This window comes from Pan paniscus, chromosome 2, assembly GCF_029289425.2.
Source record: "Pan paniscus chromosome 2, NHGRI_mPanPan1-v2.0_pri, whole genome shotgun sequence".
NCBI lineage: Eukaryota > Metazoa > Chordata > Mammalia > Primates > Hominidae > Pan > Pan paniscus.
The window spans coordinates 110,962,522-110,988,354 of record NC_085926.1 but is presented as its reverse complement, the minus strand read 5'-3'; the positions used below and the strand labels follow the sequence as shown (position 1 = coordinate 110,988,354).

General features: G+C 38.5%; 1 protein-coding gene across 1 annotated transcript in view; it reads left to right on the top strand.

The window, feature by feature from the left end:
* The first annotated feature begins 11,771 nt into the window (after positions 1–11,771).
* Positions 11,772–25,833, top strand: part of LOC100976052 (cell surface glycoprotein CD200 receptor 1) — a 59,321-nt gene continuing 45,259 nt past the window's right edge. Inside the window, exon 1 of the mRNA XM_003825098.6 lies at positions 11,772–12,090. Within this exon, the coding sequence (XP_003825146.1) occupies positions 12,024–12,090 (67 nt within the window). The 5' untranslated portion in view covers positions 11,772–12,023. The remainder of the gene's footprint in view (positions 12,091–25,833) is intronic.

The window sequence follows — 25,833 nt, the reverse complement described above, 5'->3', positions numbered from 1 at the left end:
TTAGAGAAGTTGTTTCTTTTTCAGAGAAGTTGTTTGAGCTTTCTTTTAAGGTTGTGCCTACTGCACTGACAGATTTCTCTAAAGAGATCTGGAGATTAACCATCAGACAGTAATCATATGTAGGAGGTGAGTTTGTAGAGTGATTTGGATTCTGGAGGAGGAGTAAAGCTTCACTTCTTTCAAGGTTGTTTTTATCAATAGAGAAATGATTGCTTTAAGTGGTCTTAATTTTTTTCATTCGTAATTTTGCATTTGGCTCTGTGTCATACAAGTGCTATTAAAATAATTTGGAACACTATTTACCATATTCAAGTTGTGTTTTTATATCAGTAACAAGCTCAGAGGGTTTTTTAAAAATTGTTTTTGGAAAATAGTATGGATTTTGCTGTTCTGACTGATTAATTCGTTAACATTTTAATTCTTGTTGTGTGTTAAGCAAGGTTATTTTAGTGGGCAAGTTTACTTTGTAGTACACATCTAGTTTATATCTCGTTGCCTTGTTGGAAGTGAATGGAATGTTCTCTAACACCCTGAGGAGATGAGGCAACATTCACAGGCAGATATATTGATATATATTCAAATTTTTAACTTATTCATAGGTAGAGTGTGTCAGGTGTTCCCAAGACTAGCTCCCAAATGAGGCGAGCAAGGATGCACAGAACTCAGCATATAGTTGTACTTATGCCTATAATTTACAACAACAAAAGAATACAAAGCAAGCCTGGCAAAGGGAAAAGGCACTCAAAGTGAAGTTTGGAGGAAGCCAGGCACAAGCTTCTAATCGTCCCCTAAGTTGCACAGGATGCAATTAATTCTGCCAGCAATGAGTTTTAACAACATGTGTGAAATGTTGTCTACTAGCAAAGCTCACCTGAGTCTAGGAGTCCAGGGTTTTTACCGAGTGCTGGACTATAGGCATCTAGTGCCTGTGTGACTGACTATAGTCACTGAAAGTTCAGATTTGCAGAAGGAAAGCAGCATCAGTATGTACCACTTGTTTGTTCAAATAGTTTAGATACAGTGAGCCACTCATGAATGGAAAGTTGGCTCTGTGCCATGCAAGGAAACTGTTTACCAGTCAAGTTCTCAAATGTCAGCCCAGTGCCAATCTTGTAAACAAATCTTTCTAAGGGTAGCAGCCACAGGCCTGCTATATGAACTGTTTTCTGCACATAGATTAAAAGATAAAAACATTTTAAAATGAGAAGTTTCTCACCTGCACTTATTGTGAGATTGTATACTTGTAGGAAAGATGTATTGCAGGTTCTGCTCTAAATACAAGTGATTTCTCTGGAGATTTTTGAGAAAAGTGGGACAGACCTTCTCTAGTCATTTTAATAGGACATGGCAAAACTAGAATTCTTCCTGTGGAAGGAGGTTATAATCAAAGCTGCTGTCTCAGCCACCTGTAATAAAGTATGGGGCCTCTGGAGAGGAGTGCAATGAATTGGTGATTCAACTGGTATGAACATCAGGTTTAGCTGGAGTTGAGTGCAGCAATGTCCTTGAACATTCCCTCCAACCTCCTTATCCATCCTCCTCTAGGGGCTGGACAATTAGATTCAAACAATGTTTTGTGATTACTCTCTAGAAAGGAATAATGCCTGGTGTAGTGGTACTAGGTGGTTACCTAATAGGCAGGATCTCATGGGTGGCAGGCGCACAAGTGGTTGAGCCCAGAATGCTGTGATATATCTCTCTTCTGCCTAGACTAGTGCAAGTCAGAACCTAGCCTTTCACTCCTCTCTCTAGGTATCTGTTATTTACCAAGATAGCTGATTTTTTTTAAAGATAGCTGATTTTACCATAATAGTATAATCTCACGAACTCACATTATGAACCCACAAGCAATAGAAGAAAAAGTAAGAAAAAGATAATTCATTCTAGAAGTAATCAGAATGAATGGACTTGGTGAACAAAGAATTTAAATAAAAACAGAAAATATCCTCAGAGATAAGGGAATATATGGCAAACATGAAACAGGAAGCTTCTAAGAAGTACCAGTTGAACATATTAGATATGAATTATATTATTGTGAAGTAAATTTCTCAGTGGATGTGTGTAATAGTTGAATAATATTATCAACTCAAAGAACAAAATAGTGAGCAGGATAATTAGATTGGAGAATATTTCAATAAATATTAGGAAGGGATAAAAAATATAAAGAATTTAAAAGTTAAGAGCTGTGAAGGTGAAAAGAAGAAATTTAAATAACAATATTGTAAGAGTTGGGCATGGTGGCTCGGTCCTGTAATCCCAGCACTTTGGGAGGCCAAGGTGGGCAGATCGATTTGAGGCCAGGAGTAGGAGACCAGCCTGGCTAACATGATGAAACCCCTTTCTCTACTGTAAATGCAAAAAATTAGCCAGGTATGGTGGTGCACGCCCACAATCCCAACTACTTGGGAGGCTGAGGCATGAGAATTTCTTGAGCCTGAGAGGCAGAGGTTGCAGTGAGCTGAGATTACACCACTGCACTCCAGCCTGGGTGAGAGAGCAAAACTCTGTCTCAAAAAACAAAACAACACAAAACAAAAGCAAACCAAACAATATTATGGGAGTACTTGAAAAAAATGAAGTAAAAGGAGGAAATTTGCTGAAAATTTCCAGAATTAAAGATACTTTGACTAGGAAGCAGAGCACTACTTCTTACAGGTTTCATTGCTTTATCATATTTAGCCAAGTAAAAGATAGAAATATTAAATCAAAAAAGATCTTATCTACTTTCTTTTCTCAATACAGAACATTCAACATTCAAACGTTTTCAACAGTTTCGTATTTCCTACTTCTTCTTTTCCCAAGGTGAGATAATCATAACAGTATTCTTTAGAAAATTCCCCTACACACATTTTGAAATCACATTAAATCACTCCAAGTTATTGGTAGTATATTAGTAAGTAAAAAGAAAGCATATAAGAAAGAAAGATCACTAGTAGGAAAATAGTCATAAAAGCATAACTTAGTTGTCAATGGAGCATAAATGATTTTAAGAAAAAAGTCTTAATATAGGCCTTCAGACTTTTAAAATTCTTAAATTTCCTGTATGGAATATCTGAGCTTTTATGTTTCAACAACATAATCAATGCTACAAGTGACCAAAATAAAAACGACTTTAATAAAATGCATTTCAGAAAGTTGTGGTAAAATGGAAGCAGTCACGAAACACAAGTGTTCTGTGGCTTCTGGTATCTGTTTACCTTTTTGCTGCTGCCCGCAAGTTAAATGATACAGTGTTTTAGTTTTAAACACCATGCTTTTGAAGCTGTAACTGCATCCTTCTTTTTCTAAACCAGTAGAGTGGAGATGATGTGAAATGGTCAAATTCAGGAAACATTTAAAAGTAGAGACCAAAAAGACTTGCTGATAGATGAGGAAAAGCAAAGAATCAAGGGGTTGGACTTTTACATCAGGTGATACAGACTAAGAAATAACTAGAAAATCTAGACATAATCATTTAAAAAGTCTACTGGATGGCAGATCAGTGACCTAGCAAGGTAATGAAGAATTACCTCACCAAGATTCAGAAAAAGAAAGAAATACAGATTGATGAAACTGGCATGGGAACTACATTTACCCTTGGGATGTTTACTGATTGATATAGAAGAGCTAGTTGAAAGGTGAGCAGTACCTTTTGTAGCCTCTTGAAATGAGAAAGAGTGGTTTGGGATAGGATGGAGTGGACAATAAAATCACCCCTTATGAGGGAGGTGGGGGGGTCAGCCCCCCGCCTGGCCAGCCGTCCCGTCTGGGAGGTGAGGGGCGCCTCTGCCTGGCCACCCCTACTGGGAAGTGAGGAGCCCCTCTGCCCGGCCGGCCGCCCCGTCCGGGAGGGAGGTGGGGGGGTCAGCCCCCCGCCCGGCCAGCCGCCCCGTCCGGGAGGTGAGGGGCGCTTCTGCCTGGCCGCCCATACTGGGAAGTGAGGAGCCTCTCTGCCCGGCCACCACCCCGTCTGGGAGGTGTACCCAACAGCTCATTGAGAATGGGCCATGATGACAATGGCGGTTTTGTGGAATAGAAAGGGGGGAAAGGTGGGGAAAAGATTGAGAAATCGGATGGTTGCCGTGTCTGTGTAGAAAGAAGTAGACATGGGAGTCTTTTCATTTTGTTCTGTACTAAGAAAAATTCTTCTGCCTTGGGATCCTGTTGATCTGTGACCTTACCCCCAACCCTGTGCTCTCTGAAACATGTGCTGTGTCCACTCAGGGTTAAATGGATTAAGGGTGGTGCAAGATGTGCTTTGTTAAACAGATGCTTGAAGGCAGCATGCTCGGTAAGAGTAATCACCACTCCCTAATATCAAGTACCCAGGGACACAAACACTGTGGAAGGCCGCAGGGTCCTCTGCCTAGGAAAACCAGAGACCTTTGTTCACTTGTTTATCTGCTGACCTTCCCTCCACTATTGTCCTATGACCCTGCCAAATCCCCCTCTGCGAGAAACACCCAAGAATGATCAAAAAAAAAAAAAAAAAAAAAAGATCTCAGGAGTTGGGCAAGTGGGCTCAAGCATGCACACTGAGAAGCAAAATGGCGAAGTTTAACTGGTATATGACCTTCATCTAGAAACACTTGACTGGTAAGGGAAAAATACCTCAAATGAGCATGTGCATAACTTCAGTAAACAGACTGTGCATGCAGCCCCTCCCAAGTACTGGCAGGCCCCTGGGCATGTGGACAGCCCACCCTAAGGAAAAATCAAGGGAGAAGAAATGCAAACCCCAGAGCCATGCCAATGTATAAAACTCCAAGTCAAGGGTCAGATGAGCAGGTACTTGGATCTCTCAAGTTGCCCATTTGGTCCTCTTCCAAGTGTACTTTACTTTCTTTTGTTCCTGGTCTAATACTTTTTAATAAACGTTCATTCCTGCTTTAAAAAAAAAATCACCCCTTATATAGTGTCTTAGGCCGTTTTGTGTTACTATAACATAATACCACAGAATGGGTAATTTATAAAAGAAATTTATCTCCTACACAGTTCTAGAGGCTGGAGAGTCCAAGTTTGAGGGGCTGGCATCTGGTAAGGGCCTTCTTGCTCATCATAACATGGTTAAGGGTATCACATGGTTAGAAAGGAAGAGTGTGCATGTCAGCTCAGGTCTCTCTTCCTCTTATTAGAAAGCCACCAGTCCCATCATTGGGGTCCCAACCTGATGACCTTATCTAATCCTGCTTACCTTTCGAATGCTGTACCTCCAATCAACATATAAGTTTGAGGATTAATTTCCAACATGAAATATGGAGGACACATTCAAGCCATAGCACATAGACTGCAACCTACCTTTGAGTCATCTGATTGCCCAGAAAATTCTAGTCCTTAAAACTGGATTAAGGTGACTCCTGATTGCTACTGTTTATGGACTCCTGGCAGAAGCAAATGAAAATCTCCAGAGGAAGACAAAATTTTGCAGGGCCTCAAATAATTTCCAGTTTTTCTGCAATTTGAGAAAGAAAACACAATACCTGGCACACGAGGAGACCAAATATCACAGAAAGAACCAATAGAGATTTACCCACCATTACTTCAAATATTGGAATGATCAGACAGAGACTTTAAAATATTATTTTTATGTTTCAGGAGACAAAGGACTAAAAGTTTTGGTGGAAAACTAAAGTTACAAAAATGTTAGCAGATTCAAAAAAATCAAATAGCATCTGAGAACAGAAAAAAAAAAAACACAGTAACCCAAAACTAAGAGGCTGAACTGAAATTTGAACCCAGAAAGTTCAACTTAGGAGCCATAACCTTAACAGCTCCTCTCAAAATTAGATAAAAAATTGTGACATTCTTAAACTCCAACTGTAACTAATTAGAGTTTAGCTAACTTAAACTATTTTTCAGTTATTCACTGAAAACATTACATTATCTTATAAAAGATAGACAGGATGGTCAAATATGTAATTTGGGGACAAAATTTTTAAGCCATTGATAAAATAAAACTGTGATGGATCAACAGAACATTTATCATTTCTTTGAGAAAGGCCCAATAAAATTTGAATAAAATTTCAGGCAAATATAAGCTTCTATGACTGACATAATTTTCATGATTCATATTCTTTTGTTAGAAAGTTATATAGAACTAATTTACTTATCAATTAATATTGTCTGAGACATTTAAGGTAAACCCACTTGGCTCAGTCTAGACTATTTCTTTTTAAAATGTTCTGCTCTTCTTGACTTTAATATTAGGGTGTTCTGGAGATCAGATGATACTTGTCTCTCTTCAGCATGCTTTGCCTTGATGTTAGTTTTTAGCCAAGGTATATGATTGGGCTTTTCCTTTAAAAAATTTATTTCCATATCTTCTGGATTTCTCAGTTGACACTTACAGATGAAAATTACCTGACTGCCTCAGGTAGAAAATATCTTAATGCAGAGCTACTTCAAGGTTATATTTTTGACAAGATTTTCCATTAATTTGGTTTCTTGGGAATGAAAGACAATTGGCTGAGTGGAATATCATTGCATTTGAGACTAGATTTAGAGTGGATTATTTTCCAACATTTATTCAATTTGCAGACAAACACTGTGGGGTACCATCAACCCCCTTCATTGAAGGACTTTGTTGCTCCAGTGTTGATAGTGTTTTCCACAGTTCAGGGATTGGCCTCTTCATGGATTTCCTTACCCAAGGTCATGGTCTTTCCCGTGGCTATAACAAATGACTCATAGATGCAGAAGTGTAAAGTTCTGCCCATTTCAGGACAACAGAGGACAACTCTAAGGGGCAGTTTCAGCTCTATAGCTCCCCATAGGGCTAGCTGATTCTGGTGTGGGCCTACCATATAGTGTGATTCCCTATACCCACATCAGTTTCTGTTCCTTCTTATCCCCAAGTGATGATCTGAGGTTACTCCTTAATATAATAACAATTCTTCACATTAAACTCCCTCTTGGAGTTTGCATTCCAGGGTACCCAAAGGTGGCAATCTTTGCAAATTTTCATGCAGTGAGATAGGGAATCTACCTTCTGTCCATCCATCCATCCATCCATCCATCCATCCATCCATCCATCCATTTATCCATTTCTTTACACTGCTGCTTTTAAAACAATTTTTAAATTTTATAGAGATGGGCTCTCACTATGTTGCCCAGGCTCGTCTCAAACTCCTGAGCTCAAGTGATCCTCCTGCCTCAGCTTCCCAAAATGTTGGGATTACAGGCATGAGCCACCATGCCTGGCAGCACTGTAGTTTTATTAAACCATCCTGGCAACTCAAAAGATTCATTTTTGTTTTTTTCAGCAACATTTCTTCAAGGTATAATATCTGTACTATCCATCAGATAGTCATTTGTTATGTTGCAGCAGTTTCCAAAAGATGTAAATTAAATGTATAACGTTTAGGCATGTTAGCATACTTTGTGATCAAAATCTTAATGTGAAGCTATTTTTGAATTTGCTAGATAAATTTACAAAAATCTTAGCATTGATTTCACCAAATTATCTCCAGGGGGCAGCAGAGAGTAATCTTAATGCAAATAGACGATTAGAAACAGCACAGGGTTTGCTTATTTATTTAAACAAAACAGACCAATTTTGAGAAGGTAAGGAAGAAAGAGTGAATTAGTACATAAATAGAGTCAGTAGGGGTTAGGAACCTGGGAGATGTGTTGGAGACAAAACAGAGTTACCACCTTCAAAAAAGTAGATAGTAAAGCAGAGACTAATTAGCCACATAGCTTAAGAAGTAGACTTTGGAGTGAGATTTCTTGGGCTTGAATCCTGTTTCTATCACTTATCAGCTGTGTGGCTTTTGACAATTTACATAACCTCTCTGCTTTGAGTTTCTTCAATGGTATTTACTATATAGGATTGTTGCGATAATTAAATTAGGTAATATTTATAAACTGCTTAGAACAAGATCAGGGTGTTAAGCTTAGGGCTTGACAAATATTTGCTATGGATCTGACCAGTGAGATTTACAGTTGATATTTAGCTAAATATAAAATGTGATTACTAATTTCTCTACTCTGATTTTGCTTATTTTGATACTGCACACATTTGATTTTCAAACATCTATTTCTCAATTTTCCTTTTTGTATAATCTGTAAAATTATAATGAAAAAATAATCATTAATTCCAATATGATATTTTTTTCTAACTTTTTAAGAAGACTTTTTATACATTGACGTAGATCAACCATATATTAGGAGTAAAAATTTTCAAGAAAAATCAATATAATAGTAGGTATAAAAATAGAAGTATGCATTTTTTGAGGCTCTTTTAAGTTACTGTTTAGTCTATTTAATGATTGTCCATGGAGGAAGACACAGGATTTCAGATGAGTCTTGAGAGCATGGGTCAATGAAGGTTACAGAGAGGTAAATTGGAAAATAGAAAATGGAATATGCCCAGGAAAGCAGTCTTTTTATGCAACTGTTTGTTGAATTATAGCATTTCTGTGGTAATTCATTAGATTCAGATCTGTAGTTATTGCACAAGGGAGCAGAGAGGAAGTAAAGACAAGAGTGGAGTGCTGTAGAGTTTTAGTCCCTTGAAATTCTTTAGACTATTAGGTATTGTTCTTTTTACCTCTGTGAAATTGGCATGTTACCACTTGGCTAGCAGTAGGACAGAGTAGATTGAGGGAATTAGGACTAAGTGTTTAGCTAGTATATTTGTGTGAGCGTGTGTGTGTGTGTTATGTTTGTGTGTGCACACATGCAAGTGTATAGAAGGGTAAGTCAGGCCAGATATCTAAGCCAGAGAGTTCACCAAAAGTAACAGTGACAAGGCAAGTAGTTATTGGCCCATTTTGCAAGAATGCACATCCAGAAAATTCAGCTATGGTAGGAAGGGCAGGCAGGTGCTGAAGTTCTCGGCAGTCAAGACTCAAATATAAGAGGTGAATGAGTCGGCAATGGTACTGGGGAACAAAGGGTCCCGGGAACGAGAAGTCAGGAGTTAAAGTCCATAGAATCTTTGCAGTAAGTATTCAAGAGCCATGCAAATCTTCTACATAATGGGGAGGAATCCCAAGAGCAAGGCTGCAACATTTCATCTTAAATGGTTTCAGTGTGGCTAAGTCTGAATCTGACATTGGAGAGAAAGATATACACCTGATTGGAAGAAGTTTACTTCAACAACATTTATAGTTATTACATCAATTTTCAGTTTATTGCAATTGATAAATTGAGTAAACCAGCCATGCTGGTTTGGGGGCATTATGGCCTAAAGTAGTTCTAATTTACTAAAGTTTCTCTGTCTTTTTGTTTTGGCTACAACATTAACTGGCATTACATTGTCCTGTTTGTTTCTCTTATGCTATGATTCTTAACTGGTATTATTGAAGGAGAATTGGAAAACTGGTAGAGTAAAAGGTTTGGGTTTTTGGTTTGAATGACACCTGTTTCTTGATCCTTTTTCACTCTTTTGCTTTGCTTCCTGGGTCCTGTGCCCAAGGGCCCCAACCAGGGAGAATTTGGGGCCTTTAGATTTTTTAGAGAGGTGTATTTACCAGACACATCTTACTCTTATTATACTGACTTTCATGGCATGTCTTTAGTGGATGATTATGTTAACAAACTTTTAGTCCCTTTATTGTTTTAAACATTCATGGTCCATAAAAGGTAGAAGGTGGGAGTTGAGAGGTTACAGGCAAGTGATTTGGGTGTGGAGAGGATGAGGGACCAGGGAGAGAAACTGTCATCCTGCCAAATCTATTTAGTGAATTTTATGGTTTTTGATACCCATCACTTGATTCTTAAACTGCTGATTGCAGATTGTGGTCTGACCTCAGGTGAGTGCACTGGAGTGTGTCTATGAAAGTTGTTGCCTGAAATTTCAAAGTAGAGGAGTTGAGTGAAAAGAACACAGGGCTACGAAATATAACACATTTTATTCCCAGCTGTGCCAACAAGTTGTTTTGAGGCCACAGGCCATTTAGCCCTTCTGTGGTTTAGTTTTGGCTATGTCATTGAGCAGATATTAAAATAAATGATCTCTAAGAATTTTTGATGACATGAGAAAAAGCTAATGTCAATATAATATAAACAGATACAGGCTTGAGTAAGAAACTTTCCCAGTATCACTGGACTAGTAATTGCACAACAGAGACTTAACCCTATGTCTATCTGTATCCTAAGCGAGTGTGAATTTTAACTTTAACTTCTCTCTGCTCACTGCAACCTCTGCCTCCTGGGTTCAAGCGATTCTCATGCCTCAGCCTCCCAAGTAGCTGGGACTACAGATGAGTGCCATCACACCTGGCTAATTTTTTTTTTTTTTTTAAGTAGAGATGGAGTTTGGAGTTTTGTCATGTTGCCCAGGCTGGTCTCGAACTCCTGAGCTCAGGCAATCTGCCCGCCTCGGCCTCCCAATGTGCTAAGATTACAGGCATGAGCCACTACTCCCAGCCAACTTTAACTTCTATGTAGTGGAAAACCAGAATATTATCTGTATTTTAAATGATGTATTCTCACTAATTTTCCGACACCTGGTGAAACATTAGACAGAAGAGAAGACATTTTTGTTTTGGTCTTCCCATTGTCATAGCTCATACCCTTAAGTGTTCCATGCCCTCAAGGACCTGATTTCACTGTGTTCATCAAATTAATTAACTGGAAAAAAAAGCTTGAGAAGGGGAAGGGGGGAAATATTTATAATGTTTGACAAGAAGGAAGATGAAACTGCTAACTGAGAAAAAAAATGCACACTGTTTAATCTTTTTCCTGTTTGCAATGTTTTCTTCCCCTTCCTGTACAGTTTTGCCTTGGGGTAGAAAATTCTCAGCACATAGAAGATTTTTCCCTCTCTCAGACATAACTTAAAAGCATAGTAACTAGCAACAGTAAGGAAGAGGTTTTTTTTGTTTTTTTTTTTGTTTTTTTTTTTTTGGTGAGGGGGAGTCTGAATTCCAGATGTGTGGCAACTAAGAGATGGGTGATTATTTGTAATTTGGTTAAAATGATCAGTCTAATTCTCCAAAGGTGAAACTGAATGGCAATAAGTACTGAGTTCTGATAAACAGAATGCCCTCACCCCCAACAAGGTAGATACCTATGTCCGAATTACTGAAACCTGTGAATGTTACCTTGTGTGGCAAAAAGGACTTTGCAGATGTGATTAAATTAAGATCTTGAAATTAGATCATGTTGGATTATTTGGGTGGACCAAAAATAATCACAAGGTCTTTATAAAAGGGAGGCAGAAGGGTCACAGTCAGAGAAGATGTGACAGTGGACCAGAGGTCCGAATGATGTAGCTACAAGCCAAGAAATGCAGGCATTCTCAAATTGCTGGAAAAGGCAGGGAGCAAATTCTGCCCGAGCCTCCAGATGGAGTGCAGCCCTTCCAACACCTTGATTTTAGTCCCCTAAGATCCATTTCAGACTTCTGATCACCAGAACTGTAAGATAATAAATGTTGTGTTGTGTTAAGCCACTGAGTTTGTGGTAATTTATTACAGTAGCAATAGGAAACTAATACACATATGATGTTTACAGGGTTGTGTGTTGAATCCCATTATAGACAGGAATTTCACACAACAATTTTCAAGAAAACATATTGTATTCCAGACTCGAATACTAAGGCCGTAAAGCTCTTCAACCTGGAGAAAGCCTCTAAAAGTTATCATAATTGGGAAATTTACAAGGATGGGCCAAAGTAGATCAATATTCTGTTTTACTTTTTGGTGCAAGTTTAGACAAATCTGTTTATCTTGGACACGTTCAATGCCTTACTGTAAAGTTTGTCTGTGTACAGCAGAAGTGAGAGGAGAACCAATGAGCTGAGAGATAATTCAATCAATCTGCTTCCTCCGTCTTTGCTTCAGGGCTTCATACAGGAAATCTATTGCTGTGTCAAGTTCCAGAGAAAAGCTTCTGTTCGTCCAAGTTACTAATCAGGCTAAACCACATAGACGTGAAGGAAGGGGCTAGAAGGAAGGGAGTGCCCCACTGTTGATGGGGTAAGAGGATCCTGTACCGAGAAGTTGACCAGAGAGGGTCTCACCATGCGCACAGTTCCTTCTGTACCTGTGTGGAGGAAAAGTACTGAGTGAAGGGCAGAAAAAGAGAAAACAGAAATGCACTGCCCTTGGAGAACTGCTAACCTAGGGCTACTGTTGATTTTGACTGTCTTCTTAGTGGCTGGTAAGTTTGAATTCTCTTTGGGAGAACAGTGAGAAACCTGGTCTCAGCTCTTCCTGAGTTTATTTTTTGTCTTTCTTCTGGGGCAATACAAATCAATTGCAATAATAGATATAGGGGGTTGCTACATATGGGTAACTCCCATATCTAGTTTACTTTATTATCCTTTTTTCCGGTGTCTTGCTTGTTTTACTTTGTATCCTACTACAATATACAGATCTCTATAATTTGTCTTACTGCCCATTTCCTTATTTCCTCCTGTTTTTTTGAACAAGGCAGGATAAATCAAATACATACTAGCAGCAATCAAAGTCAGTTAGGTTCTCTTTATCTTATTCTCTTCCCCAACCCCCTTTTTTGAGACAGGGTCTTGCTCTGTTGCCCAGGCTGGAGTGCAGTGGTGCACTCATAGCTCACTGCAGCCTGTAACTCCAGGTCTCAAGCAGTCCTCCCACTCAGCCTCCTGAGTGTCTAGGACTACAGATATGCGCCACTATGCTTGGCTAATTTTTAAAATTTTTGGTAGAGATAGAGTCTTGCTGTATTGTCCATGCTGGTCTTGAGCTCCTGGCTTCAAGCAATTCTCCCACCTCAGACTCCCAAAGCATTGGGATTACAGGCATGAGCCACTGCACCCAGCCTCTTCTCTCTTAATTTGTTTTTTTAAGATAAGAATGCTAACTCATTTAGGTCCACATTGCCAGTGGCATAGATTAAGACAGTTTATTGCTTTCTGTCACTTTCGATGATTAGGCACTTCAAAAATATAATATGCCTACAGTTACAGTGGTGCATCTGTGATGTATGTCTGTATTTATCTTCAAGATGTGTGGGCTGTAAGAGACACTACAAGTTAGAGAACAGACTCTTCAACATCTAGGTTCCTATAGAAGTTATAGAGAACTTGGGCCACTGTGGGGGTGTCCTGGTTTCACTGTAGAAGGTTGGTAGGAGTTGGTGTGGGAGGGAGTTTTCAGGTTTCACTTTTGGTAGACAGAGCAGCTGCAAGGGAAGAGTGTAGTTGGTTTTAAATGTTATAATTTGATAATTGAAAGAAGAAAAGGTATTTTTCCTCATTTCTGAATGACTTTAAAATGCTGCTTATCTTCCGCAAAAAATCTTCTTTCCACATGTTAATCTTACTAGTGAACACATGCAAAATAAGTATACTCTTTGACTGCACTTTTCTATTGAGAATTTTCACATGCTTTTTTCCCTTTGATCTGCACAGCAACCCAGTGAAGTAGACATGGAAGACACCTCTCCATTTTACAAAGGTAGAAATGGAGGCGTAGAGAGGTGAAATGATTTGGCCAAGGTTAGATATGACTAGTATGTGCCAGAATCACAATCAGTAATGATATACATCAGTAAGCACCACTAAACATTTGAGTGGGCAATTTTCCTCATTATTTAACCATTGTGCTTTTCACTGAAGAGGATCAGTGAAAAAAGTCAAGCCAATACTTAGTTTTAGCCTTAATAGACTGTTACTCACCTAAAAAGTCAAGTGATCTGAATCTTTCAGTAGTTCAGATCTTGTTGTAGAAAGCTCTTATAGCAACTTGTGTAGGACCCAGCTTGGCTGGGGCAGCCAGATAGGCAAGGAGCTGTTTATGTCAAATTGCACTGTTACTCCTGGGAAAAGGAAAAAAAATGATTAAAACATAATTTATAATTTTCAATTTTAAAGGTTGAAAGGTTTAAATTTTAAAACTATTTCTGAACACAACTAGGAAAGACTACATATAGCAGATCTATGAAGTCTATGCTTATGTTATTGTAAAGTTATTAAATGTTTAAAATCAAGATTTAAAAAAGCATATTACTTTACATGTAGTGATTTGGTGTGATAGGTTAACCATGACATGATTTAGAATAATGAGAAGCATACCACTTGGGGAAATATGACTTTATGTCTTTATTGCTAAAACTGCTATGTTATTAATACTGCCAAACAGAAAGAACTCGCTTTGTACAAGGTAAATTCACAAAGGAACAAGGGAGCTAACGACTTAAATGTAAAACATAGTATTCATTTGGTTTCCCTATTTTCTTTTTGTCTACTTATTTGCTTATAACTTCAAGCAGCTTGGCAGTTAGTAAACAAGATTTATCCAGAAAAAACCTAAGGGGAAAAATAAAAACAACCTAAATTGTGTACATCAGAGCTATATTCCCAACCTTGTACCTGGTCCCCTTCCTGGACACTCCCCGTACCCTGTGCCACTTCTTCCTCCTTTTTTTTAGCCCTATTGTCTTCTAGATTTTTGTGTGTGTGTTCAAATTATATTTTGGTGTTCCAATTAAAATTATTCCATCTTTTATAAAAGTTACTGATTTTGTGATTATGAGTTACTAAAAAGGAACCCTTCACTTCTTTCCTTCTTTGGGCTAATTTTTATTCATTTATTGTTGTCTTCCACTAGAGGACAGGCAGTAACAAGAAGAGGAGATAAAAATCAAGACAGGGCTCTAAGGTAGCTTTGGCAGATTTGCAAACAATGGAAAAAGATTCAAAACAATTGTGCAAAAGAAGGGTTTTGTCCTTATTAATAACTTTAGTCCTATCTTCCTTTTCTAGTTTGCATATTTGTGAATTTACATGTTATAATAATTTATAGGTGTGTTTTTCTCTAAATGTTCATGCTTAAGCAATTAATAAATTAATTAAAAGTCCTTATTAATGTCTGTGTGTGTGTAGAATAGTGCCTAAAAGTTATTAGTAATCTAAATTAGAAAGACAAAGGTAAGATGAAACAATTGGTGAACATTTAAAATCAGTAAATCTTGAAATTGTATATGAAACTAGTACAAATCTAAAGGAGGGAGAAATTACAGTGGGTTGGAGTTGTGGAGGATTTTACGGAGATGGGTCTTGAGCTAGGCTTTGAATGACAGGTTTGGATAAATGGGGAAATGCAGAGAAAGGAATTGGAAGGATGGGATGTGTAGCATGTGCAAATGCAAGGTGCTTCAGAGAGAGAAAGAGCTGTAGCTTGCAGGAACAGAGGTTGTGTGTTAAATGATAGTAGGAAATAAGGCTGGATTTTGGGGGTCCTTAATAGCTAAATTAAAGAACCTGGGTATGAGTCAGTAGACAATGAGGAACCACCTGTTCTTTGGTGAACAGGAAAATTTATAATTAAGTAGGATTTTTTGGAGAATAATGTGGTAACAGTGTCCCATTGAGTGGCGGTGGCACTAGGTAAAATATTTATTTTGAAACATGAGTCAAGAGCTTCTGCCCTGGGGTTCTCATTTGAAAAAAGTTCTGTGATGCCGCTGAGGTATATATGTGACTGAGAAGGGAGTTTCGTTGTGGAGGAAGATAGTAAATTCAGTATAGGAAGGGAGGACAAGTAGGAGGAAAATTCCTACAGATACTTGGAAATACAGTCAGCCCTCTGTATTGCATCCCTGGATTCAACCAACTTCAGTTGAAAATATAAAGGGAAAAAATAGATGATTTCATTAGTACTGAACATGTACAGATTTTGTTCTTGTCATTTCCTAAATAATTCAATATAATAGCTACTTATGTATTATTTACATTGTATTAGGTTTTATAGCAATCTAGAGATGATTGAAAGTGTGTGAGAGATTGTACATAGGTTATATGAAATACTACACCATTTTATATTAGGGATTTGAGCATCCTTGAATTTTGCTATCTCTGGGGGTCCTAGAACTAATCCCCCAAGGACACTGAGGGATGACTGTATAGAAAACTCTAGTGTTTGTGAATCATTCATGAAGTAGATGATCCATCCCACGAACAGAATAAACATACAGACAAAAACAATAGAATAAGCACTAGAGATATTTGGATTTGGGCTCTAAGAACCATACTTATCTCTTTCCAGTCTATAAAAGATAGGAAGATCTGAGAAGAGACAGGAAGGGAGCCAAAGTGGAGTATCAATTGAGTGCTTAACCTCATGTAGGAGGAGATACTCTTCTGAAATTGAGGATTAAGATGAGACATTAGATAGAGGGATGCTAGTAGGTTGAGGATGGCAATAAGGTAATGGGAACAAATGAGAGAGTTTACCGTAGATAAATTTCCTCCCAATAAGGTCATGAATATTTCAGTTAATGGCGTTTAGTTAATAAAATGACCCAGTTGTTGTTTGATTTTATGTTGTGTCTGAAAAATTAACCATTTGTGTCTGAAAAACCACTTGTGTCTGAAAAATGTAGTAGCCATCAACATATTTTTACCTCTTCTGCCTTATTATCACTCACATACATTTGTCAATTGCTGACTGGGATTTGGGAGCAGATCTGTGGTTATAAAATAGCTTTGGACTATGTGATGCTAGTAGGCCCTAAGAATCAGGTCAACAATCATTACTTTTTAAATAATAATAATGGTAATAAATATCACTGATTTATATAATTCATATAATAGACACAGTCACAATCAGCCCTTTTTCCCCCCAGGAAGAAATGACATTGTTCATGCATTAACACTAAGCAACAACTTCAGAGTTTTTCTACATAGAATTTATATGCCTAGACCCCATTCTAGGACCAAAATCTTTAAGGAAAGCAATACCAAAAAGTTCCAGGATTAAAGCAGGGCTAAAAGTTTTTCTATTTCTTTTTTGAGACAGGGTCTTACTCTATCTATCACTCAGGCTGGAGTGCAGTGGTGCAATCATGGCTTACTGCAGCCTTGACCTCCCAGTCTCAGGTTATCCTCCTGTTTCAGACTCCCAAGTAGCTGGGACTACAGGTGTGCACCACCACGCCAGGCTAATTTTTTTTTTTTGTATTTTTTGTAGAGACAGGGTTTTCCCATGTTGCCCAGGCTGGTCTTGAACTCCTGGGTTCAAGCAATCCTCCTGCCTTGGCCTCCCAAAGTGTTGGAATTACAGGCGTGAGTCACTGTACCTGTCCAGTTTTTCCAGTTTTGAAGAAATAATTTTCTTCAAAAATGTCTGTTACTTTGAGTTATTGATGCTGTTGCAGGTTCTCTTGGAAATTAGACTCTGAGATAGAGTTTTGTGTACAGTATGCTTGTGAGCAGAGGGAGAAGTCTACCTGCAATCTCAACCAACTGACACCCTCACTGACCCCACAGGGAGCTCAGGAGCTAGACTGGCCTTAGAGAGGCCCTGCATTGAATAAAAATGGCTGGTCCTTTATAACTCCATCTAAATCAGTCATTGGATATGGGCTCCCCTGGAAAGGGTCTGACTTTGGTCAAAGTAACTGAAGTCATCCCTGGAGAGGCTGAAAACTGAAGACTGTCTGTTGACAGTGATCCTAGTGGCAGGAACAAAAAGTCAAAGGCAACTGTTGGTGGCACATACTATGTCCACTCTAGTTGTCATTTCTAATACTCTTAATTCCTTCTTGAATTTCCAAGTTTCTACCTGGTATTATTTTCTTTCATCCTGAATAATTTCTGTTATTGTTTCTAGTAGTGTAGGTCTGCTAGTGAGGAGTTCTCTTAGTTCTTAGTTCTCTTTTTATACATATTTTCCCCAATATCTTGTCTTTCTGTTCTTTTGATTGAATAATTTCTATTGCTATATATTCAAGTTCACTGACAATTACAATTTCCTTTCTCCTCTTCATTCTTCTGTAAAGCCCTAGTTAATATATTATTTTAGATATTGTATTTTTCAATTTTAAGATTTCCATTTATTTGTTAAAAGTTTTTTTTCTCTGCTGAGATTTTTCTGTGTTTTTATTCATTCATTGTGAGTATATATTTCTTTATGTCACTAAGTATAGCTGAATGTTGCTGTAAGACTCTTGTCTGAGAATGCGAGTGTCCGGGTCAACTTGAAGTTGTTAGTCTCCCTTAATGTATTTTCTCCTAAGAATAGGCCACATTTTCTTGGTTCTTTGTAAATTAAATAGTTTTATTTGGGTTTTGAATGTTGCACAGATTCTGTTATATTGCTGTGTTGATATTTTACTTGGTTGGACCCAAACTGCAAACTCTACCCCTTGGACAGCATCTCAAATCTGAGTTCTTTTACTGGTAGCTAATCTGCTTTGACTGTGACCTGCAATGTGTGGTTTAGAGTCATCAGAGATATGGGTAGAGTGTATGCAGAATTTGGAACTCTTTTACTCTGACTCTGTCACTTTTCAGAGAGTAAAGTTGCCCTAAAATCTGCCTGCTGGTTCTTCAGAAAACTGTGGGCTTTCCATTAGAGTAGCTGCCTAATGTGGTATCATCTGCAGCCCTCTCTGGGACTAACATCAGTAAAAATGGGGAAATAATGGGAACCTACACCCACAACTCTGATCCCCTATTTCCTTCTTCCAAGCATTGACACCCTTCAAGAATTTTTCTGCTTCCTCCACTTTCCAGTAACCTCAGGTAGTTGTTTTTATATTTTGTCCACAATTTATAGTTCTTACCTGTGGAAACTCACTGGCCCATAAAGAAGTGAAACTTTCTTCAAATATACATATTTTAAAATATTATTGTATTTTTACAACTAATATTGACTTACTGGTTATATTGTCTTGGATGTTAAGATTGAATATATTATTATGCTTTTTTGCTTTCTAAATGTTACCCATGCATTGAATGTTTTGGTACATTTCACTTTTCTCAGTAAAATTTCGTTCTTCTTTCCCATAATTTCTAGTAAAATTTCTAGACACTAATTTAGATACCAATAGATACCAATTTCTAAATACAAATATAACTCTGTGTTGGGTCTAAAGATCAGTTATGTAATTCTAACCACTAGCTGTTTCATCTTTAGAAATTGCTTAACTTCTTTTGACAGTAATTTCCTCATTTGTGAAATGAAGATGTATGACACTATTAAGAAGTATAAAGCCTTCACAAAGGAAGTACTTTAGGAACCTTCAAATTAAAAATCTTTCATTTTATACATGGGACAAATAAAGCCCAAGTGTGGATGTGGGATTGCTAATCATATCAAACAGCTTTCTGGGGTGTGAGCTGAGTTTTGAACACCTTCATAGTACAAAAATTAGAGGGGAAAGGGATGGGGCAAGTGTGTGGGAGAAAAATCTATGTCTTTTAGATGTGATACACTTGAAATGACAGCAAGTATTCAAGTGGGGACAAATTTCAGCTAAATGTTTGAGATTCTTGCTTAGGAAAAATAAGTCAAAGCTAAAATGTGGGTGGGTTATTCTGTCAGCCAGTAATTTAGAGTGTCTGTCATGTATAGTCACTGTGCTTCATGCTGTGGACATTTGATCAAGACAGACATAGGTCCTGCTCTCATGGAATTTAAATCTGGTGGGAAAGATAGATATTAAATCAATTATTGCAAATAATTAAACAATGCGCAAGTGCATAAGGATAAATATAGGGTGACATAGAAATGTGTAACTGGTGAGTCTAATCTGGTTTGAGGATCAAGTTAGGCTCCTCCAAGGAAGTGATGTTTAAGATGAAGATGAACAGAAACAGCGAGGTAAGAAGAGTTGAGGGATAAACATTCCAGGCAGGTCAAACAGGCTTAATGAAGGACAGAGGGAGCTAAACTATGACTGGAGTGGTGAAAACAAGAGGAAATCACCTGTATAGAGATCTAGTTGAAGTTCAAGGGGTTGAGGAGCAAGAGGAGAGAAAGTGTAAAGAGAAAAAGCAGCTGAGACTTTGGTGAATACTGACATTACGATGCCCAAGGAGAAAGATAGCTTGTAGAAAATATATGAGAGGAGGCAGTGAAGATAGGAAAAGAGACAGAGAAGGGAATGTATGGGTGTAGTGGGAAGGCTAGGAAAGGGGTTTTAGAAGGAGAAGAAAGTGGTTAATTGTGTTAAAATCCATCAACAACTTAGGAACACCAGCACTGAAAAGAGGCCAAAAGCTTGACTATAAAAGGGCTGGTGACCTTGAAAATTGCAGTTTGAGTAGATAGACGTGGGAGCAGCGAGATTGCTGCTATTGAGGAGGGAGTGGGTGGGAAGGAAATTGAGGCTGTGGGCACAGACCACTCATTCTAGAAGTTAGGCAGCAAAGAAAGGAGAAGGGATCCTAGCTAGAAGGGGAAGTAAGCATCTAATAAAGTTTTTTTTTCTACCAACATAGGGGAAACCTGAATGTGTTCAAAGGATATTATTTGAGAAAATTCAGTGATTTGGAAGAAATATTTTTCCAACCAGTATGTGTTTATGTAGTTTTAAGGTGTTCAGTAATTTCTTTTCTTTTTCTCTCCCATTTTGTTACTTTACCATGAATGCTACCTTTTCCTAAAGGTTTATCCATTACATAATATGAGAATATCTGGTTATATGATTCATTTTGTGGTGCTGATAATTTCTTGAAAAAAGTGTCCAAGTGGTAAATGTTTACAGATCCCCAATAATAAAATCTAGCTATTTTTATTCTTCACAAAATTATCCTACTTATCTTTAATTGGCTCTTCCCTAGTTGTTCCCCAGGGATGGTTCTAAACCAGTGATTTTAAGGTAGTTGCCAGACAGAACTCCCTATAGAGCCTAAAATTGCCTATAGAGCTTAAGCCTGCTTAATCAGACTTTTCCAGTGTATAGGGATCTAGACTTTCACAAGTCTTTTCAGGGTATTCTGATGGGTGCCAGGGTTCAGAACACTGTGCTAGGTCTTTCCTAGTTTCCTCATCACCCCAACTATCCTCATTTCCTTTGCAGACAGCTCACCTCCTGATTTACCATTGTCCAGTGTGGACTTCTTTAATGTCCACAGATGGTAAGGTTTCTGAGAGCAGGAACCTTGCCTCATTCAAGCTGCCATTCCCTGAGCTCTGCCGAGCTACTTGCCACTAAGTAGGTACTAACAAGTGTTTGTTAACCTGCTTCCTCAAAATGTTTCTTGTGTCTGTAATAATTCTTAACCTTTTTGTTCACCTCTCAGAGATGAAATATCAATCTTTTCAAAAGCAAACCTGCTTTTTGTCTCATTCCTTCTAGTACCTCTGGGATCCTGCCTGACCAGTTAGCTTTTCCTCATTCTAGTAACTTCTGGCTCTCCCTCTTTCTGTCTACAAACATGCTGTGTTCCCCTTTATTATTAAATATCTTTTTTTTTCTTTTGAGATGGAGTCTCACTCTGTCGCCAGGCTCGAGTGCAGTGGTGCGATCTTGGCTAACTGCAACCTCTGCCTCCTGGGTTCAAGCAATTCTCCTGCCTTAGCCTCCCGAGGAGCTGGGACTACAGGTGTGCGCCACTATGCCCAGCTAATTTTTGTATTTTTAGTAGAGACGGAGTTTCACCATGTTGTCCAGGATGGTCTCGATCTGTTGACCTTGTGATCCACCTGCCTCGGCCTCCCAGAGTGCTGGGATTACAGCCATGAGCCACCATGCCTGGCCTGTTAAATATCTTCTTGATCCCTCATAGCTCCTGATGTTGCCCCATCTCTCTCTCTTTCAAGTTTAACATGAAAGGATGAAACCAGTCTCATTTCTCCCATTCTTTCAAGGTCAGCATTCTTGAAAGACTAAGTCTACATTTGTTGACTCCGTTACCTCTGATCAGCCCCTTTCAATCTGGTTTCCACTTGTACTTCTTTGTTAAACTTACTCTCTTTCAGATCTTAAGGTCACTGATGATCTTCTTGTTACCAAATCACAAAGCTTCTTAATTCTTAGGTTAAGACTGTTCTGCATATGATTTAATCTTGATTCTTCCTGTCTTGAAACCTCCTCTTTACTTGGTATAATAGTCCATTTTCACACTGCTGATAAAGACATACCTGAAACTGGGCAATTTACAAAAGAAAGAGGTTTAATGGACTTACAGTTCCACATGGCTGGGAAGGTCTCATAATAATGGTAGAAGGTGAAAGGCACATCTCACATGGCTGCAGACAAGAGAAGAGAGCTTGTGCAGGGAAACTCCCATTTTTAAAACCATCAGATCTCATGAGATTTATTCACTATCACAAGAACAGCATGGGAAAGACCTGCCCCCATGGTTCAAATACCTCCCACAACACGTGGGAATTTAAGATGAGATTTGGATGGGGACACAGCCAAACCATATCATTCTGCCCCTGGACCCTCCCAAATCTCATATCCTCACATTTCAAAACCAATCATCCCTTCCCAACAGTTCCCCAAAGTCTTGATTCATTTCAGCATTAACTCAAAAGTCCACAGTTTAAAGTCACATCAGAGACAAGGCAAGTCTCTTCTGCCTATGAGCCTGTAAAATCAAAAGCAAGTTAGTTACTTCCTAGATACAATGGGAGTACAGGCATTGTGAAATACAGTCATTCCAAATGGGAGAAATTGGTCAAAACAAAGGGGCTACAGGCCCCATGCAAGTCCAAAATCCAGCAGGGCAGTCAAATCTTAAAGCTCCAAAATGACCTCCTTTGATTCCATGTCTCACATCCAGGTCATGCTGATGCAAGAGGAGGGTCCCCATGGTCTTGGGTAGCTCTGCCCCTGTGGCTTTGCAGGGTACAGCCACCCTCCTGGCTGCTTTCATGAGCTGGCATTGAGTGTCTGTGACCTTTCCAGGGGCAGAGTGCAAGCTGTCAATGGATCTGCCATTCTGGGGTCTGGAGTATGGTGGCCCTCTTCTCACAGCTCCACTAGGCAGTGCCTCAGTAGGGACTCTGTGTGGGGGCTCCAACCCCACATTTCCCTTCCATACTGCCCTAGCAGAGGTTCTCCATGAGAGTCCTGCCCCTGCAGCAAACTTCTGCCTGGACATCCAGGCATTACTATACATCCTCTGAAATCTAGGCAGAGGTTCCCAAACCCCCATTCTTGACTTCCATGCACTGGCAGGCTCAACACCACATGGAAGCTGCCACAGCTTGAGGCTTGCACCCTCTGAAGCCATGGCCTGAGCTGTATGTTGGCCCCTTTCAGCCATGGCTGGAGCAGCTGGCACTCAGTGAACCAAGTCCCTAGGCTGCATACAGCATGGGGACTCCTGACCTGGCCCACAAAACCATTTTTTTCTCCTAACCCTCCAGGCCTGTGATGGGAGGGGCTGCTGTGAAGGCCTCTGACATGCCCTGGAGACATTTTCCACCTTGTCTTGGGGATTAACATTCAGCTCCTTGTTACCTAGGCAAATTTCTGCAGCTGGCTTGAATTTCTCCTCAGAAAGTGGGATTTTTTTTTTCTATGACGCTGTCAGGCTGCAAATTTTATCAACTTTTGTGCTCTGCTTCACTTATAAAACTGAATGCCTTTAACAGCACCCAAGTCGCATCTTGAATACTTTGCTGCTTAGAAATTTCTTCTACCAGATACCCTAAATCATCTCTCTCAAGTTCAAAGTTCCACACATCTCTAGGGCAGGGGCAAAATGCTGGCAGTATCTTTGTTAAAACATAACAAGAGTCACCTTTGCTCCAGTTCCCAACAAGATCCTCATCCCCATCTGAGACCACCTAAGCCTGGATTTCATTGTCCGTATCATTATCAGCATTTTGGCCAAAGCCATTCAACAAGTCTCTAGGATGTTCCTAACTTTCCCACATTTTCCTGTCTTCTTCTGAGCCCTCCAAACTGTTCCAACCTCTACCTGCTACCCTCCAAAGTCAGTTCAACATTTTTGGGTATCTTTTCAGCAGTGCCCCACTCTTCTGGTACCAATTTGCTGTATTAGTCTGTTTTCACACTTCTGAGAAAGACATACTTGAGATTGGGCAATTTACAAAAGAAAGAGTTTTAATGGACTTAGAGTTCTATGTGACTGGGAAGGCCTCACAATAATGGTGGAAGGTGAAAGGCACATCTCACATGGCAGCAGACAAGAGAAGAGAGCTTATGCAGGAAACTCCTGTTTTTAAAACCATCAGATCTTGTGAGACTTAATCACTATCATGAGAACAGCATGGGAAAGACCTGCCCCCATGATTCAAGTGCCTCCTACTAGGTCCCTCCCACAACACATGGGAATTCAAGATGAGATTTTGGTGGGGACACAGCCAAACCATATCACTTGGCTTTGTGGCATTGCATTTACATCCTACTTTTCTTCACTGTTTTTGTAAAGTGCAATGCCTCCAAGAGATCTCTAATTATAAATGTTTTCAAGGCTCTAGTTTTGGCCTTTTCTGTAACATCAGAGACTGCAATTTGGCAGCCCATGGGTTATATCTGGCTTGCAGACACTTTAGCTGATACATGTAATTTTTTTAAAAAAATTAGCTGCCAATTAATCATAAAATTTGGAGATTTTACCTATAATCCCTGACCTAGTGTCTGGGGTGGCAATAAGGATTAAGCCCAATGATGCAGGTAAAGTACTTAGTGCTGCATCTTCATTTATAAGCATTCAAAAATGACAATTTAATGATATTTTGTGGTTTTCAAAGCTCTTCTTATATATTATTTGATAACATTTAATTAGCCCCCTACAGACCAGCTTTTTGGTTGTTTTCAGTTTTTTTAAATTACAGTTTCAAAACTGTGTCAGATTTTTTGGAAAACAATGCTAGAATTAGTATCCTGGTACACATATCTTTGCATATGTTAATATGCGTATGTATTCAATGTCTACATATCCATTGAACGTGTTGTCCTTTGTGATCAGTGATACACATTTACACAACATCTGCCTTAGGTTAGGGAACATGTTTGTCTTCATTAACTAGTTTTGGAGTTTGTGACAGTAATTGCCTCAAAAAAAATACTCACAAAACCAAAAATTAAAACCCAAAAACAAAACAGGCCAGTAAGATGGCTTTTATTAGCAATACACCCTAATAACTGCCACAGACTTTATATTGCCTTAAAAAGTAGGGCCAAATTTATTAGCATAATACTTACTGCTTTCTAAATTTTGTCCTTCCATCAAATTCATTATTGAATTGTTGTTTTGAAACTTCCTACTTTTCTAAACACTTCTCACCTTTCTTTTTATAACCCATCTGTGTTTTATTTTTATCCCTATGTTGTACTTAAAGAGTAGAATTATAATTACTGTGTCACCTTTAACATATTTAATCTTTTGTCAGCCTGTTCATACCTTTGCCCATTTTTTCAGTTGAGTTGTCCATCTCTTTTTTTATTGGTTCATGTGTTTTCAGCATATTTTTTGAAGAAAATTAATCTTTGTTTGTTTTAAATGTTGCAAACATTCCCCAGGTTTTTGCTTGGCAACATTGTTTTATGTATTTTTCTTTTTCTTTTTTGTCATACAGAAGTTTCAAATTCTCTCTCGAGTCAGACTTCTCAATATTTTTCTTTATGGTTTCCATGTTTTATATCAGGATTAGAAAGATTTCTTAATTGAAGGTGAAAAACTGCATCAGTTTGCCTGGAACTTTTTTCCTAGTTTTAGCACGGAATGTCCTGCATCCCAGGAAACCTCTCAGTCTGGCAAACAACGATGTTAGTCAGGCTGCCTCTTAAGATTAAAAAAAACAAAAACAACAAAATTACTTATATTTTCTTCTAGTACTTTTGTTTTTGTTTCTTATATTTAAATCTTTTATTTATTTTATTTTGGTATGAGAAGTGAAATAAGAATCTGATTTTGTTTTATTTTCCCACATGGCTAGCTAGTTCTCATAATAGTATTTATCAATGACATATATAATCATCTTTCCCTCCAGGAATTTGAGTGGCAAGTGGTATCAGATACTACATTCTCATATATGTAGATGAAGCAACTGGGGTTTAGAAAGTAACCCCTGCAAGACTCCAGGGGTAATAAATGAAAGGGCCAAAATATTAGTCACTTTTCTTATTTTAATTTTGAAGTTTTTTTCTATAATTGTCTCTGCCAGAACTTTGAGTTTTCACCGCCCCCCTTTCTTTTTTTTACTGAACATCTAA